Genomic DNA, 18,503 nt, shown 5'->3' with positions numbered 1-18,503 from the left:
ATTAATCTCTTTTTTTAAAAATATTTTTGTTTTGTAGATTATATATCTGAAGATCTACATTTTTATTTGGCTTCAAGATATTTTTAAAGATGATTATGTATTTTGATGAGAATTATACAGTACATTTGAAACTGCTTTTTGTAACATTTTAATAACAGAAATTAGATTCGAGAGAGAGGCACTAATTTTCATGTTTTAAGACAGCTCAGCTAAAATAAGGTAAGTTTGTTCTCTAGTATAGTCCTAATTAGTAATCCAAATGTATTAATGTAATATTTCCATAATACTTTTGTAAACTAAGTATACTTTCTAAACATTAATTTTCATTGCCAGTGAATAAATTAGTCATAATACCAACTTTGTGGTAAGACATTTGAGTTTTTTTAATATGTTGAAAGAGCATTATTACATTAATTACCATACCATCCTTTCGGCCATTATTTTATATTGTTTAGAATATAAGCTGAGGATAACTATCAAGTTAGTGAAATAAAATATGTGAATTTGATCAGATTACAGAAAGTATTTTGAGTTAAAAAACAGAACAAAACAAAACATCTTTCTGCTCTAGTTTTATAGTCACTGGAAATTCAGTGTTTTTTTTTTTTTTTACACTTTTAATGGTTTAATGAATGTCTGTTTGGATTGTTAATTAGAATTTACGTGAATACATATTTTGAATGAAATTATTTTCATGCATGAATATAGTAAAGACCATGTTTTACACATGGAAAGATGCTGCTTCTTATTGTTTTCTGTCTAAGGAGCACAATTGGTTAGCACTTGAACTATGAGAAACTAATTTAGGGACTCATCATTATTCATAATATACTACACAGTTAGTGAAGATACCTTCACAAAAGTATGGAAAATCAAAATACAGTTTTAACACAATACAGTTTTACTTATTATGGCTTTTATAATAGCATTAAAAATAAAAAAATTTTTTAACTTGATAACATATTCAGCCCATGTACAAGCATTAGGATTTGACATGTATGCAAATTGGAAATTATCTTTTTTGTATCAAAGTCCAATGGTGGTATTAAATTACATTAATAATTAGGCTTTCTGGAGCTAAAGTTTCAGTCTTTTCAGTAAGGTTAGATACTGTGCTTTCTTCACTTCAGAATGATGTCATTAGATACTATGTATCCATAGAGAGCTGCGTAGCTTAGTTACAGGGTTTTTTATTTCCTTTCTTGAATACTACTTGAATACTAATTTAATACTAGGCCTACTGTATTGTGGAACAAACTGCTTTATTATAGGTTCCTTTCTGTTTCAGGGCTCATGTTGAATAGATCAGAATCACCTTTGAGGTTGACAAGAATAGTCTGTGCATTATAAATGTTAATGATATAAGCACATTCAGTTGTTTTTTATTTTAGTTTTAAATATCAGGGTGCATAATACTTGAAAATATGCTTTGATTTTAGGATGAAGTAATTGTAGTTAACTTGGATGATTAGTTTTTTGTTTTTATTTTTAAATTAGAACTCATTTCATACCCTCCCTCTGTCCCATGTGGAGTCACTGATCAGAAACCACTAACCAGCAGAAATACAATTGCAGACTTAGCAAATAAGAGTCCGTTTCTCTTCTGCCGGTGACATCCATGTGCTGTCTGCATATTTAAACATTGAAAAACACAAGACACTTGTCCATGTACTTTTCATGCAGGATGCTTTTAAAAAAAATGTAGCTGGCCACTTACCAGGGCCTGTGTAATTTTGGGCCATTTGCCCTTTTCTCCCTGCGTGCCCAGTCCTTTTTCCTTTTTGTAGCTTTCTGATAAGAAGTTAAAGAAAATCAAACTAAACAAATAGCATACCAGCCAATTGATTGATGTAAGGTAACAACAATGTATAACTTGGTTAAACATGAGGCCCATGACTTTGTTTGTATAATAGATCAGAGACCTGATTGAACAATGCTGCTGAGCCAGTTTTAGTACAGTTGGTTCTGGCTGGGTACTTGGTGCGGCATGAGCCAAAGTAGTATCAGCATAGAGGGTAAATTGCTCTGCTATATGCATCCAGTCTGAAATGTAAGAGGTCTTCTGACCCTACTCTGGATCTTGATCTTTGTCAATCTGGTTAGTGACCCGGGTACAACAGAGGTGGCTATGGTTGTGCTGATTGATGATCTCCTGGTGGAGGATGAAGGTCAGGTATCCTTGCTGATGTTGTTACATCTGTTAGTTTTCTTCAGTACAGTTAACTATGAGGTTTTGTTGGCTTATTTGTGAACCACTGTGGGGTGTCGAAGGCTGCTTTTGAGTGGCTTAGTGGGTACTCTCACAGGATGATGGTAGGCTACTTCTCCAATATGAAGGTGCTCTCATGTGTGGATCTTCAGGGGATCCATCTTGTCATCACATGCTTAGAAAAGTGGACTAGGTCATTAGGAGGGTTAGTGTGGAGACATGGATTGTATTGTATTCAGTATTCTGATGATGTACAACTTTGTCTCCCATCTCAGCTGAGTCTTCCATAATGGTCAGATGCATTACTAACTGTCTGTGGGAAACTGAAATATGGAAGAAGGAAAGGTGGCTGAGACTCAATCCAGTCAAAATGGAAATGATTTTGGTTGGTTGAAGGAAGCAATCAGAAGATTTGTCAGGAAATAATATCAGCCTCCTTTGTTTGAAGTATATGTGTACTATTTTGTGGATTGAGTTTGCAAGCTGAGAGTCAGGTTTAAATTCCCAACCTCTGCTAGAAGAGCAGGAGCAGCTACAGTTAGGCTGGCTTTTTTAATCTCTGATGGCCAGAAGTGTACACTTGTCTCTTACGTATGTATTCCGTGCATTTTGTCACCTTGAGATTAGACTAGTGCATTATTCTGCATGGGGCTACGTTTTAAATCCATCTAGAAACTGCAACTAATGCAAAATTCAGTAGTCATCTTGTTAAGTGTGTCATTTCATGAACATATTAAGCTTGTACTCTATGGTCTTATCTATATAGGTGGGGATGGGAGGGTTACTACACACTAACTTGAATTTGTGCACATTGAAATGGCCTTTGTGTACACAACAAAAACCCTTGAAAAGCATAGTAACTCCCTAACTGTGCAATCAGTAATACACTTGGAAAGTGTAGTAAGTTTGTTGCAAATTTAAGTTAGTGCAAATTGAGTGTTTGGGTGCACTGAATGCTCCTTCACACTACTTTCAGTCCTCCAACTGCTATACCGCACTGTTTTGCATGCTGCTGTGACCGACCTGTCTGTTTACCTGTGTGCCTTCCACTGCTCTGAGATCAAATTGACCAGATCTCCCCTCCCCGGTTTAAAATCTGGCACGGGGCCAGGATTTGTACATTTGTACCCGGATTTGAGTACATCAATATTACAGTGGTATTATTACAGCAGTGCTACATAATACCTTGTGCATCCACTCAGAGCCATGCAGAGATCCTGCCATCTGGGGAGAAGCAATAGTGCAGCCATTTCTTGCCATCAACCACCACAATAAAGACATGTTCACAGATTTTGTGAAGTAGCTGTTTGCAAAGGGTCACAGCTGGGAAACTAATCAGTGTCACCTGAAGAGCAAAGAGCTTAGGATCCTTTACAAGAAAACCAGGGATGCAAATCAAATCTTCAGTAATGCCCCTGTATACTGTTCATTTTATGAGGAGATGGATAGGAATGTTTTTTTAGGCACCCCACTATCAAACCCAGCTCATGTATGGACAGTGCTGACACTGTCACTGCCACCAGCACGGAGACTGTTAATTCCAAGAAAGACCAAGATTCAGAGGAGGATGAGATCTTCCCGAACAGCCAAGGCGCTCTCCTTCAATAAAACCCTAAGAGTACCCATACAGATAGCCTAGCCAGATACTGTGTCCAGGGCACAGGATGATGATCCTTTTGAGGGGACCTCAGCATGTAAATATCTATCACTATAATTTGTTATTATTTATTACGCTTTACAGCAGTGGTAACTGTGCCTGGTGGCACCTGCCATTTGTAGTGGATGTGAGCTAGGAGCCTTTCTGAGCTCCTAGCCCCTGCTTCCCTCTCTCCTTCGCCCTGCGGGGTCTCCTGTTCTTCCCCCTTTCCACCAAACACATTTTCAAAATGGCAGTTGGACCAGGTATTCAGCCATTAACTCATACTGACATCCCAAACGTTGATTGTTTACATACCCATGACATGGAGGGCACATATCCTCTACTTATTTTCTTTTCCCTGCCTGCCTCTCTTCACTGGCTGGTGAATGCCGATCCCCTACGCAGCCCTATTTGTATGCCCAAACTGGCATCCACATACGGTGGCCCTAATCCCTCTCCCCTTGGGAAGTAGATTCAAATAATGAAACCTTGTAGTTGTACAAAGTTTTAAAAGTTTACTGAAACAATCAATGCAGGAAAAAAGGATAGGTTAGATTTCACAATTTACATGAGGGGTGTGTGTAGACATAGGGATTACGCACCTGTACAGCTATTTGGGCTATTGCTCCCACCTGAGACACATCAAGTACCCTTTTCAACATTGCAACCAGAGTTTTAGACAGGAAAGAAGTTTAGATTAGTTTTGTTTTCAGTTTAGCTAAGTTAGTGTACAAGAAGAGTATGTAGGTAAAAGGATTGCATAGATTTAGAGCTTTTGAGGCCACCAGCTTAGGTATTTCCAGTACCTTTTCCTCATTGCAATCAATTAGGCAAATGTTACATAATGACATTTCATAGCGTAGTGTATAGAAAAAGACTGGGAGCCATTAAGGTTTCAAACAATCAGTGCAAAACCCACTCTATTTCTTTCTGCCCTTTTTTCATGTCTGCAGAGGAGTTAAAACAGAATTAAAGGCAAAGAAGTGCTCTGTATTGGCACGGATGTTCCATGGTTGCTCTTCCATTCCTGCAGCACTTCCAGGGGGGCCATCTTGGTGAATAACATCACAGCATATTGCTGGTCTTCCCTTTGCCTTTTTGAATAAGTCCCTTCTCTGCCTTCTAATCACCTACATTAATGTAATGTCACCAAGAGTCAAGATTGTCTTAAGAGGTACGGAAGGGATTACTGTCCAGCCCCTTCCCACACCCTAGCCATCCTCATCCCTGTTGTCTATATCCACCATCCAGATATTTAACAAAAAGTTACAGCATACGCTGTAAGACCCAATCTAGGATACACACACACACACGTACCCAACTCATCCACATCAGTCTGTACGCATATTGCAAAACTGCAACATGAGCTATGAGACTTAACCCAGGAAACACATACACCCACTCACCTCCCCCATCAGGGACTCGTTCACCGGCACATCTACCAACGTGATATATGCCATCATGTGCCAGCAATGCCCCTCTGTAATGTACATTGGCCAAACCGGACAGTCTCTATGCAAAAGAATAAATGGACGCAAATCTGACATCAGGAATCATAACACTCAAAAACCAGTGAGAGAACACTTCAACCTTTCTAACCACTCAGTGACAGACTTGAATTGTGGCAATTTTGCAACAAAAAAAACTTCAAAAACAGACTCCAAAGAGAGACTGCTGAACTTGAACTAATATGCAAATTAGATACAATTAACTCAGGCTTAAACAGAGACTGGGAATGGTTGGGTCATTACACTAATTGAATCTATTTCCCTATGTTAAGTTCTCCTCACACCTTCTATGGGTCATCTTAATTATCACTTGCAAAAGTTTTTTTTTTTTTTTTTCCTCCTGCTGATGATAGCTCATCTCAATTGATTAGACTCTTCGTGTTGGTATGCATACTTCCACCTTTTTATGTCTTCTGTATGTATAAATATCTCCTGTCTGTGTGTTCCATTCTATGCATCTGAAGAAGTGAACTGTAGCTCACGAAAGCTCATGCTGAAATAAATTTGTTAATCTCTAAGGTGCCACAAGTACTCCTGTTCTTTTTGCGGATACAGACTAACACGGCTGCTACTCTGAAATCTCTCTAAATCCACAATTCATGACACTGAGGTGTAGCTACTAAAAACCAAAAAAGTATGTGGTGTATAATATGCACAACATTGCTAACCTGTTTAACCTAACACAAGCAAAATTTAATAAATTATTCCCAACAAATAAAAATGTAAAGGAAAATCAGCAAGGTAAATAAATATTTGTACTGCTTATAGGAATTACATGTTAACTACCATAACCAATTCATTAGGGAATATAGAGAAAGGAAAACTGCCTGACCTTATTAGTGATGAACAGTTAGCTAACTACTATTTCCCTTAGTGTATAACAAAAACTATGGTAAATCAGTAGTGCGTTGAATCATGTAGGCAAATTCCCTTTCTTAGTGGAATGTGGCTGAATTTCGCTATTGTGTAAAAGCAAATGTATCATTACTGTATTCGTTGTTAATATAATAGCATCTTATCAGGAATGTGCACAAGACTCAATGGCTGGGTAAAAGACTTTTTGTAATTTGATGTCAGTGACGTCACATCCTAATCAAGCCATATGTTATTCAAAACAGTCTTGCTCAATGTCTGATTTCATGTATGATTTTTTTTTACATCATCATTACAATATTTGATAACTTGGTTACTGTCCTAAAAGATGGCATCTATGAGGAGTGATTGGATTTATCTTCACTATTGGTGTTATCGCACAGCAACACAAACCTTGAGAGCACCGCACATATCTTGCATGTTCCACTAAGAGAGATCGATACATGTGCCAATGCAATGTTTTTGAGATTGCGACTCCAGTATATGGCCATAATGTTCAGGCCAGTACAAGGAACAGAGAAGCTGAGCTGCTCCTGTCTCCTGCCCAGTGAAGCTTACCAAATGGCGACAACCCGCAGTAAGGGTAACCTTTAAGATGGATGGACAGTATGGAGACCTGACTTGCAATGTTACTACTCCAAATTTCTATTTTACTCTTCCTGTATGTAGCACTGTGGGGGACACTGTAATAATGCCTATTCCAATTTCAAAATAAAGCTGTTACCAAAAGTGAGTCTTTAACATGCATATTAATTCACTCATTTAAATTTAAAAACATTACTAGACACAAAAGACATACACATTATTTAGATTAGCAATGACATGCACAGGCAGACCTTATCCATGATGGGGATCTTAAAATATTAATTTCTCATTTGGACGCAAGTTCCATTTCAAGCTTTACTAGTGGTTCAAGGTGTATTGATTTTAGCTGTGTTCATTATGTATTGCCACTTATGCAGGGGTAAAACATTTTAAATTATGTTTAAAGGCCCTTGCCACTGTTTCACATATTAATTTGGCAAAGGTGTCACCTTTTGCTATAACAAGTGGTGCCTGGTGACAATATGTGCTGACTAGTGTGTGTGTGTGTGTGTGTATATGTATATATGTGTGTGTGTATATGTATATATGTGTGTGTGTGTGTATATATATATATATATATATATATATATATATATATATATATATATATATATATATATATATATATATATATATAATATAAAAATTAAAAATAGATATTATCTGCACCATATATACCTTAGTATGCATTAAGTATAAATTAGCATTAAGTACAACTAGTATAGCAGTTATATAGGCTAAATTGGCCCATATCTTTAATCCTTTTGTCTCAGCCTGACTATTGATACAGTTAACAGCACTGTCCGATCTTTTACATCAAGACAGCAAAAGATCTCTTCATACACAAGTTTCATAGGGGTATATTTGGCAGCCATTAATGTCTTTCACCATCCATTGGAAAGCCTTGCCATATTTTCTTGTGTACAAAATCTAGTTTTCTTAAGAGGTGATTATATTTTTTTTCTATCTATTAGGGAGACATCTCTGGTTTGGGAGCTTAATCTGGTCCTTTTGGCACTCATGAAACCATTCTTTGCATGCTGGGAAATTGACCTCTTGCTCCATCATCCCTGTGCCATTTGTTTCTGTGAATGCCTCACCATGCATTGCCAAAGCTTCCCAAAGGACTGTGCACATGATGGTGGTGGGTTGCACACAGCAATACTTACCCATGGTGCACTGCGCTATGCATTGGCACAAGCACTTCTGGTGAGAATGTGCAGCGCTGATGCAAGGAGCCAACTATGCATGTACACAAGCGATCTACTGACCGTGGTGGCTTTATGCTGACATAACTTGAGTCAGCAAAATTTGATAGTGTAGACCTGCTTTCAGTTACTAGTATTGTCCCAAACTTTATGTCAATCATGAGGAAGGTAGGTTACGTGTATTAGACATTCTGTGTTGACTTTTTATCTTCAGAGAACAGACCCTTCAGAAACTCCCTGAGGCTTTTTAATTTTTCTTTGTAGAAAGGATTAGGGATGACCCTATCTCCACACAGAGACTGTCTAACTAATTTTCAGGATGTATAAGATATGTTAGGAGATCATGACTGTAGATTCCCCTCCTAACCTTGGAGCCCATTCAGCAAGCTCAGTCCATTTCAACAGCCTTGTTGAGGAAAAACTCTTGTTGTTGACATCTGGAAGGCAACTACACATACAGGTTGCTAGAGCAGATGCTTCATTTGAGGTGGCTGTATTTTAGTCTGTCTTCGATAGAACTCTCTGAAACATCTATCTTCATAGTTGAATCCCTGCATGGGAGGCACCTAGAATAGAGCACCCACAGGGACAAGCAAAGGAGTGGTTACTTATCTGTATCGTGCTCCACAAACCACCTTCCCTCCTATCTGCTTCAAAGTCCCTAGTTGAGGCTGGGTTCAATAGTAGAAAAGGAACTGGATTGGCAGCTGATCCCACACTAGCCTACGTATCCTCGATAAAGTCATGAGTATATTTAAGGCATATGCATGGATTAAGCAGACAGTTCTGGCAACAACAAAAAAAAATCTCTGAAGGTTCATTGAGTACATGCGCACCTTGATGAACTCTGTTTACTGCACAGGTAAGTAACCTCTCCTCTCAGAAAAGAGTTCATATGTTTGTAATGTTTTCATTAGGTTAATCAATCAAACATTCTGTTTCAACATACCTTGGCTGTTTGGTAGGCGTGAGCTGTGTTTCTTGAAGTTGAGTATTTCCTCCATGCCTATTCAATATAATCATTACAGAATTCAGGGCTTTTTTGTACGTGTACATTGTTCTGGAATTTCCACAGTATGGATGTACCTTTTTAGTAACAATCTATATTTTCAATTAAAAAAAATCATGTTTGTGCACACACTGATCAGTGTGAAAGGAGTTGATGATTCTGTTTTCAATTTCTGGTAGACTAGCTGAAGTTCATCAAGATATGATGAAAAACTGTATAACATGACATGGTAAGACAAATATTCAAAATGATGCCAGAGATGTTAAATACCTTTTATTTTTGGCAAATCTATGTGACGTCTCTTACATGAGAACTAATTTAGGACGTGTTGGATGACTATAAGAAAATACACCTCTGCTTCGTTAGAACGCTGTCCTCGGGAGCCAAAAAATCTTACTGTATTATAGGTGAAACCGCGTTATGTTGAACTTGCTTTGATCCACCAGAGTGCACAGCCCCCCCCAACCCCCTGAGCGCTGCTTTACGGTGTTATATCCAAATTGGTGTTATATCGGGTCACGTTATATCAAGGTAGAAGTGTAGTAGGTTTAATCAGCTGATCACATTTTTTTAACACCATATCTAAAATACATCAAAACTGAAGTAGTATAATTTTATTTTAGTAATCTTGCATATACATTAGAGACACTGTGGGTATTGGTTATTGAACCATCATACTCTGAAATCTGTTGTAGATTTTTAGATTTTTTTTTTCTATTTCTTTTAGTATCTCCTGAGGCAGTTGGATTTCTGTCAGCTGTTGGAGTGTTCATTATCCTCATGTTGCTTCTTTTTCTATATATTAATAAGAAGATGTGTTTTGAAAATGTTGGTGGCTTCCCAGACCTTGATTCAGGATACAATGCGAGGAAGAATTCACAAGACAAACTTTGTAAGTATCTGAAATATATTCTACTCAGTTTAATTCTGTAAAAGTTAATAGACACTTTCATAGAGTAATACAAAATGGACCAAATGAAAGAGATGTGTTATATGTATAAAAGTTTATGATGACTGGGAGCTATTTGGAGGAAAGGCAGCCTCTGACTGCTTGCCCCCAGAAGCTCTACAGGTCTCCATGGCTATATAGCCAAAGAGATTATCTTTGCTTATGACAGTGGTTCTCAAACATTTGTGCTGGTGACCCCTTTCACACAGGAAGCCTCTTAGTGTGACCCCCCCCTTTATAAATTAAAAACACTTTTTAAAATATATTTAACACCTTTGTAAATGCTGGAGGCAAAGCGGGGTCTGACAGCTCGTGGTCCCCCATATAATAACATTGTGATCCCCTGAGGGGTCCCTACCCCCAGTTTGAGAACCCCTGGCTTATGAGAAGATACTTTTCCCTCCCTATGCTCCTTGATATTGGATGCATAATGCCAATTGAAATATTGCATGGTTGTCTATAATTGCCCGTCTCAAATAGATGTTGGTGAACCACATTGTTGGAGATTGTACTCAGCATGCTGATTTAGTCCTCCAGTGTCCTTGCATGGGAGGTGGCTCGTTTAGTTAGTCAGGGAAGAATTTTCAAGGAAATCACTCACCAGAAAACACAAGGGTTTCTCTTTGGTGGCTAATAACTCATATCTAGAGCTTGCCTATATGGAAGATTGGATACTATCTGTGGCTTACTGGATCCTGACTGTCTGTCTAAAAAAAATTTAATAATAATTAGGGAAACTGCTGTATCAGGGTTATGAATTTTGTATTTCTCTGGGATTGGAGGTTGGTAAAATGGCCTTTGGGCTGGAAGAATTCCAGTTGGCTTTGTTGGCTCTCTTGTAAAGAAGAGACAGGCCTGGGATAAGGAGCTATAGACTATGGGAGATGGTATGTTTGTTTTACTTGGGCTGTTCTTCTTTCCTGCCTTCTTAAAAGTTGCTTCCCAAAAGGGAGGAGTAAGTTTTTTGTTTTCTGGGTAAGGGCTAGGGCTTCTTTCTCTCCTTCTAGCTGTGGAACAATTGTCTGTGGCCCAAACAATTGTCTGTGGCCCAAAGTATCTCACATTGCTTAGAAAGCAACAAATGGTTTGAGCTTAGGAAACCCTTCGGGGTATGTGCTATTATGCAGCTATTATGTTAATCTACAGTATTTCATTGCAATGTGAATTAATTTAGTAAAAGTACATAATTTTAAAGTGTTTAACTTCTTCTTTGCAGGTATTGAATAAAATACACATTTCCCCTTGTTTTGTTGTATTTTTGAAAACAAATACTTATTGTATTATGGCTAGTTGATACTGAACTTTGATGAAAGACTACTTATTTTGCAATGGAAAAATATTGTTTTGAGCTAGTTGATCTTGGCTTCATTTAAAAGATTTTTTTAGTTCAATTTATTATTTCCTTCAATACGTATAGAGTTTTGGGCAAGAACAAAGCTGCAGTGGCTGCAGGTTATACAGTAGGCTTTTGGACAGCAAAACTAGATAAATGTAAAATTGAGTCTTTTGGGTGGGTGACAAATTCACAAAACTGAAGACTTTTCTACCAAAAATAATTTGTTGGTTAAGATTGGACAAATGGCATTTTTCAAAAACTTTCAACAAAATCTGAGCCTTCCTTCTGTGTCTTCTTTGATTGACGCTCTTAGTAATGCTGTAGATGATCTGACCAGTGTTGTTGGAGAGGTCAGCTATACTGTAGTTGATTCAGTCACAGAGCAGGTAACAAGCATGATAAATGGCCTTCGCACAGAAGATCAAAACTCTAGAGTGCAAGAGGATAAATCTATGCCTATTAGAGAGGAAAATACAACATCATTAGCAGATTCTAAGGAAACTAATATGAAGGAAAAAAGATGTGTTGAAGATAAACATAAGCAGACTCATTATTCTGATTCATCAGATTCTTTAAAACAAGAGTTGAATCAAGTTAGAATGTCAGTTCGTGTCCAGGACAAAAGAAACAATCAATTAAAACGGGGAGATGCTAACAAACATTCTAATAATATGGAAGCATCTGAAGACATGAAAAAAGTAGGAAGACATGTTAAAAGCAAAGGAGCCACTGGAAATAAATACTTGGAAAATGAAAAGTTTTCAAAGGATAATAATTTGAATAGTAACAAATTTATAACAGGTGAACCTATTATTGAAGACTCAGGCAATGGATTACATGCAGTACTGGAGAATTCTAAGGATCAGTTGAATAGAAAAGTCAAATCCAGGTTTTCAGCGATTGATTTTCAGGACCCCAAAGAGCAACCCTGTACAGATGGATTCAAGGATTCAGAAGCAAAAGCAAATGACCTGCCAAAGCAGAGATTACCAGAATCAAATTTTAAAAAGACACCGAGTGATCATCCTGATTGTGTTAATGAAGTAAAAGCAAAGAAATTCAAAACTTTTTCAGATGGTAATGAACAAACCATAGTGAAACGTGAAGAAAATGCAACAACCACATTTTCTAAAGGAGGTAAAAAGAGAAACGATAAGAAATCAGAAAAGATTTCAAGAGAAGTAAGTAGCAAGAAGACACCAGAAAAAGGTGAGGTGTCTTTCATCAAATTTTTCCATTAGGTCTTTCCTGCATCTTTTTCTACACACTACTTTTATCTCCTAATTTACAGACTTCACTAGAACAATTCTTCCTTTTCAATTAGATCACTTTACAGTATATTTTATTTTCTAGGTAATTTATTCTCTAATTGCAATGATATTTATTGAAAACCATTTAATTTTCTTTCTGTAATTGGAGACTCAGAGTTTGGCTTGTTTAACCTAACCAAAAGAAAGCTGAGGGGAGATATGATTACTTCAGAGGGATAAATACTAGGGTGGAAGAGGAGTTAAAGTAAAGTACCAGTGTGGACACAAGAACAAATGGATATAAACTGACAATCAACAAGTTTTTAGATTTGAAATTAGGTGAAGGTTGTTAATCATTAGAGGAGTGAAGTTCTGTTAACAGTTTTTTCAAAGGGGAGCAGTGGGGGCAAAAACATAACTGGCTTCAAGAATGAGCTTGAAAAGTTTATGGAGGGGATGGTATGATAAGACTGTCTACAATGACATGTAGCCGATCTGTGACTGCTAGCAGCAAATATCTCCAGTGTCCGATGAGGGGACATTAGATGGGGAGGGTTCTCAGTTACTACAGAGAATTCCTTCCCAAGTGTTTGGCTGGTGGGTCTTGCTCACATGCCCAGGGTCTAACTAATCACCATATTTGGGGTCGGGAAGGAATTTCCCCCCCCCCCGGGTCAGATTGGCGGAGACTGGTTTTTGTTTTTTTTTTTGCCCTCCTCTGCAACATGGGGCATTTGCAGGTTTAAACTAGTGTAAATGGTGGATTCTGTGTAACTTGAAGTCTTTTAAACCATGATTTGAGGATTTCAGAAACTTGGCTAGAGGTTAGGGGTCTATTTTGGGAATGACTGGGTGTGTATGAGGTTAAATTAGATGATCATGATGGTCACCTCTGATCTTCAAGTCTGAGTCTATGCTAGTACTCATGATTAAATCTCTATCGTTTGTTCTAAATTTTCTTTTTTCCAAATAAAAATTATTTTGCATTTTTTGAAGTGCCTTTGTGTGGTTTCTGTTGGGTCCTGGGAATTTTTCTCTAGTCTTTGGCTCTAGAATGTTCCTAAAAATCTGTTTATTTCAGTGGTCCCGGTCAGAATGTGTAAGAAAACACTTAGTGCAGCAAACTGTACTATATTGTCTAGGAACAGCTTCAAAGCATCTATGTTGCCCTTATTGCATGTGGATAAAGGAACATATATATATGAGCTTAAGATTTAAATTTATTTTTCTAACATTTTATTTGCAATTACAGTATTCTCTCAGAAACAACAAAAATCCAAAATTAATCTTCCATTTTTTCTTTGAAAGCAGTTTAAATTATTTTGTGCACTTTTTAAGACTATCTAGAAAACAGTTTTTTAAGGACTGCAGAAAACATTCAGGATGGGATTTTGAAGGCATACGATAAACAAAAAACTGAATTTTTGATATATTTGTACTGTGGTAGAAAAATTTCCCAGCATTTGTTTTCTGCTTAAATAAAACAGTAATTTTAGGATAGAATAATCACTGACAAGAGGTAATTAAGAAGCCTGTAGACATAAAAACTTAAAAACTTGGCACTTTACTAAATTATTTCTATGACTTGTCTTAAGGAAGATTAGTCTGATACAGAGAGATTTCTTATATGTGCTGTTGGTAAATAAGCTTTGTGATGTGTTTTTAGCATACTGAGCTTATAAAATATGTACATATGTGACACTACGCAAATTATTTAATGAGCTAAATTTCATATTTGCAAGTAACTTAATTTTTAAGATGAAATGTATACTTATAAATATGTGGATTCATTGCTGGTGAAAGGCATCAGTTGGTGACAGCCTGATAAATGAAGATCTGGGGAGCAGCTGGGCAAATGTCCTAAACACATTGTTCTGCCAGCATATTTCAACCCTGATCTGGGAGAGGGGCAGACAAAAACTTTCTTTAGAGATAGCAGGGGGTCCTTCTCCATGTCATGTGCAGGACATCACTTCTCTGCTGAATCCACCAGTTAGAACAAAGCATACTGGTGAGTTTATGATGTGAGAGATGGAATTGGAACCTATGAAACTGATTTCATATAGTTAGGGTTGCCAGGCATCTGATTTTTTTTCCTGGAACGTCCGGTCAAAAAGGGACCCTGGTGACTTTGGCCCGCATTGCTGACCAGGCCGTTATAAGTCCAGTTGGCGGCACAGTGGAGTGCCCTGGGCTAAGGCAGGCTCCCTGCCTGTCCTGGCTTTACGAGGCTCCTGGAAGCAGCTTCCAGGTCCCTGCAGCCTCTAGATGCATGGACGGCCAGGGAGGCTCCACTCACTGCCCCGTCCCCAAGGGCTGGCTCCTCAGTTCTTATTGGCTGGGAACCGCGACCAATGGAATCTGCAGGGGGTGGTATCTAGGGGCTACAGGGACCTGGCAAACACTTGCCAGGATCCCGAACCCCCTCCTGCAGCCCAATCCCCTGCCCCAGACCGGAGTCCCCTCCCACATCCAGACTCCTTACTGGAGCCCACACACCCCCAACCCTGTGCCCCAGCCCCATCCTGCATCCCAAACCCTTCATCCCCAACCCCACCCCAGAGCCCACACCCCCAGCCAGAGCCCTCACCCCCTCCTGGACCCTAAACCCCTGACCCAGCCTGGAGCCCTCTCCCGCACCCCAAACCCCTAGCCCCACCCCAGATCCCACACCCCCAGCTGGAGCCCTCACCTCCCTCCCACACCCCAACCCCCTGACCCAGCTCAATGAAAGTGAGGGAGAGAAGGAGGCTGGAGAAAGTGGGGGCATGGCCTTGGAGAAAGGCCAGGGAATGGGTGGGGCCTCTGGGAAGGGGTGTGGTAGGGGCAGGGCAAGGGTTTGGGGTTCTGTTCGATTAGAAAGTTGGTAACCCTACATATAATGGCATAAAATGGAAAATCTCTATTTGAGCTGGACTGGATTCAAACTAGTGACTTCATTAGCCATATCCTAAGGCATCAACTCACCCAATAAATGATAACTTAAGATATGGTCATATATACTTATTCAAAATGGAGTTGATAGCACTATGTACGGTTACAGTTGCCTGACATTTGCCATTATGAGATTCTGTTTTCAGTTGCTTATAACTTTGCCAGACTTCTATTGTTTTTAGGCCGAAATTTTCCATGCTGTGTCTCTTTTGTTTTAGTCAGATTTTTGGGTTTTTTTGGCGTGTATGGCTGTCCCTCCCTCTCAATCTCAGAGGGAGGCTACACCCTTAAAGTGGCAATCTAGCAAAGGAAGAAATTAGCTGTTTGTGATACTTGGGCCCTCTAAGATGGGCTGAGCAACAATCAGTTTGTGTAGAGCAATACAGAGTCTTGGAACCTAGGACCCAGGTAGGGTGGAGCACCAAACAATCTAGTGTTTTGGCCTGTAGTCAGGGCAGAACAGCAAAAAAGTCTAGGGGCCCAGGCCCTCAGGCAAGGTGGGGGCATCAAATAGTTAGGTGTCCTTATTCTAGCAGATGGCCAAAATATACAGGCCTCTTGGCCTAAAGATGGGGAGGTTGCCATCTAAGGGGTGGGATGGCAGGGGGATCCAGGCCCACTCTACTTCATTGGGTCCTAGTCCAGAGCAATACTAGGTCAGTGGGGATCTGCCTACAACACACTGATCTAGAATCAAGCCAAGACTCAGCCAGACTGTAGTCTTTTTTTCCTGGACTACTTCCTACATCCCTTTTGTGTGGTACTTCCATTTTGTGGGTGTCCTCTATTTTCCCAGGGCAGGTGGCCAGTGGTAGCCAAAGCAACTCCTCGGCATCTCGATTGGCTGGTTGCTATAGCAAGTTCTCAGTATGGTTGAGATACTCTTCAGGTTCCAGCATCACAAGAGATGCATCTGTCTCCCTTGGCAGCTCCAGCCCAACTGAGCTGCAGGGCCTGCCTTTTATACTTCTGGCTCCTGTCCTGCCCCTCTGCTTCCAGTGGGCCGGGCGTGGCCTTCCTGGCTCAGCGCACCAGAGGGCAGGTTGTGATTCCTCCCTGTCAGTCTCAGAAGGCTGCCACGCCTCCTTGCTCCAGTTTTGTTTAAGTTTCAGCTGGTTCCAGGAATGAGATTAGGGAAAAATAAATTGGCCCATGTTAAAAAAATAAAAAAAAATAAAAAATCGTATAACAGTTTCATTGAGATGCTTTTGCACCTCCCTGCTATGGAGCAAGAACTTGAAATTTGAGGGTGTGGGAGGGGTGTTCTGGTGTAAGAGAAGTGCCTTTTGCTGTTTCTGTGGAAAAACTGCCCAAATTATACTAAGTTATAAACCTCTGGGAAAATTGCAATTTGTAAGTACTCAATAGAGGATTTTGTAACCATGCCTTAGCGGGTCACAACTGAGGATGCCAAATTCAGGACGAATTGCTGAGAAATAGGACAAACACAACCCAAAACTGGTGGTTATTCTTTTGTGGCTGGTTTGGTATATCTTATAAAAGTAAACTCCTGTTTCATCACACTGACTAACAAGAAAACATAAAAGCAGTTTCTTCAGGGATTCCAGTTCTGATATCACCACCAAAAGCACTATATTCAGAGATAAGTGGTACTTTACAACCAGTCTCATTAAATAATGGGTTCTTCTGATCCCAAAGGACCAGCCACACACCCAGGTCAATATATAATTTAGATCTTACCCAAAAATCATGCTGATGCCAATCCTTTATTAACTAAAATCTTATTTATTAAAAGAAAGAAAGGTGAGAGTTAAAATTGGTTAAAGGAATCAATTACATACAGTAATGGCAAAGTTCTTGGTTCAGGCTTGTAGCAGTGATGGAATAAATTGCTGGCTTAAGTCAAGTCTCTGGAGTACATCCACAGCTTGGATGGGTCATTCAGTCCTTTGTTCAGAGCTTCAATTTGTAGCAAAGGTCCTCCAGAGGTAAGAAGCAGAATTGAAGGCCAAATGGAGGTGTTTCCAGGGCCTTTTATAGCTTTTGCCGTGTAGAGGGAATTCCATTGTTCTTACTGTGGAAAATTACAACAAAAAATGGAGTTTGGAGTCACATGGGCAAGTCACATGTTCTTACCCAATTTCCCTAGTCATTGCAGGAAGCCATTACCTACACTCCAGGCAGCACGTTTACGTGACAGTCCACTTAATGTAGATTGGCGTCTCCCATGGTCCATTGTCAACCAAGTGTTTCTTGATGAACCACTTAACTCTGAATAGTCCCTCCAAGATGTGCTGGCGAGCTACCTTGTGGGCGGTACCCCAGGATACTAGGCTAGATTGACCTTTGGTCTGACCCAGTATGGCCGTTCTTATACCACTAGAATGCCCTTCTCCTTTGTTTGAGATTTTCTCAAATTAGTCACTGCCCACGTAAAACAATTTAAATGATAAATTTTATCTTAAATTGTAATCATAGTTGAAGAAGCTAGTGTGCACTTAAGTTAGTAGTGCATGTAGCCCCAACTAACCTATTTGTGAAGCTCAGGTGGGTATGCTAAAATGTACAGGAGAGAGCCTCTTTCCTGTGCAATTGAAGAACTCCACACTTGTGGAAGACTTCATTCTAGTCTGGCTATGTTCCTAAACTCCGCTGGAAAAGAGCTTCTCTTCAGGATTTCCTTCAGCCAAATCCTTCCCCATCTGTGGAGCTACCACAGTGAGGAGGGACAAAGGCAAGGGCTTCTGCTGACCATATGCAGTTAATTGGAGTTTCAGGCAATGATCCTGCTGACCTTTATCAGGTTCTCAGGAGCCCATCCTTATCCCTCTTAGACCTTAAGATCCACACTAACCTTTGCTTCAGCTACTGTGCAGCTTACAAAATTGGTTAGACCCCTTCCTTAATCCTTTTGCACACTGTAGGAGGTGCCAGCCCCCAGAAAACTATAGGAGTCTTTACTCAGCCCTTGCACACCATACAAAGTTTCAGCCCTAATTATTCCAATTAATATGCAACAATTTATTTTACTAGCCAGTTCAC

The 18,503-nt window shown here is 39.4% G+C and overlaps 1 protein-coding gene across 3 annotated transcripts in view; it reads left to right on the top strand.

Moving 5' to 3' along the window:
• The window catches only part of SYT14 (synaptotagmin 14), a 175,288-nt gene that overhangs the window by 55,031 nt on the left and 101,754 nt on the right, over nucleotides 1-18,503 (top strand). For 2 of the 3 annotated variants that reach the window (XM_030557605.1, XM_030557606.1), the window contains exon 3: nucleotides 9,759-9,923. In XM_030557605.1, coding sequence (XP_030413465.1) covers nucleotides 9,759-9,923 — 165 coding nt within the window. Of the gene's footprint in view, nucleotides 1-9,758; nucleotides 9,924-11,558; nucleotides 12,526-18,503 lie in introns of those variants that run through there. The other variant, XM_030557604.1, reaches the window with a different exon arrangement.

Source organism: Gopherus evgoodei, chromosome 3, assembly GCF_007399415.2.
Source record: "Gopherus evgoodei ecotype Sinaloan lineage chromosome 3, rGopEvg1_v1.p, whole genome shotgun sequence".
In the NCBI taxonomy this organism is placed as follows: Eukaryota; Metazoa; Chordata; order Testudines; family Testudinidae; genus Gopherus; species Gopherus evgoodei.
Note: the sequence above shows the minus strand (reverse complement) of the source record. Positions and strands in the feature narration are given on the sequence as shown.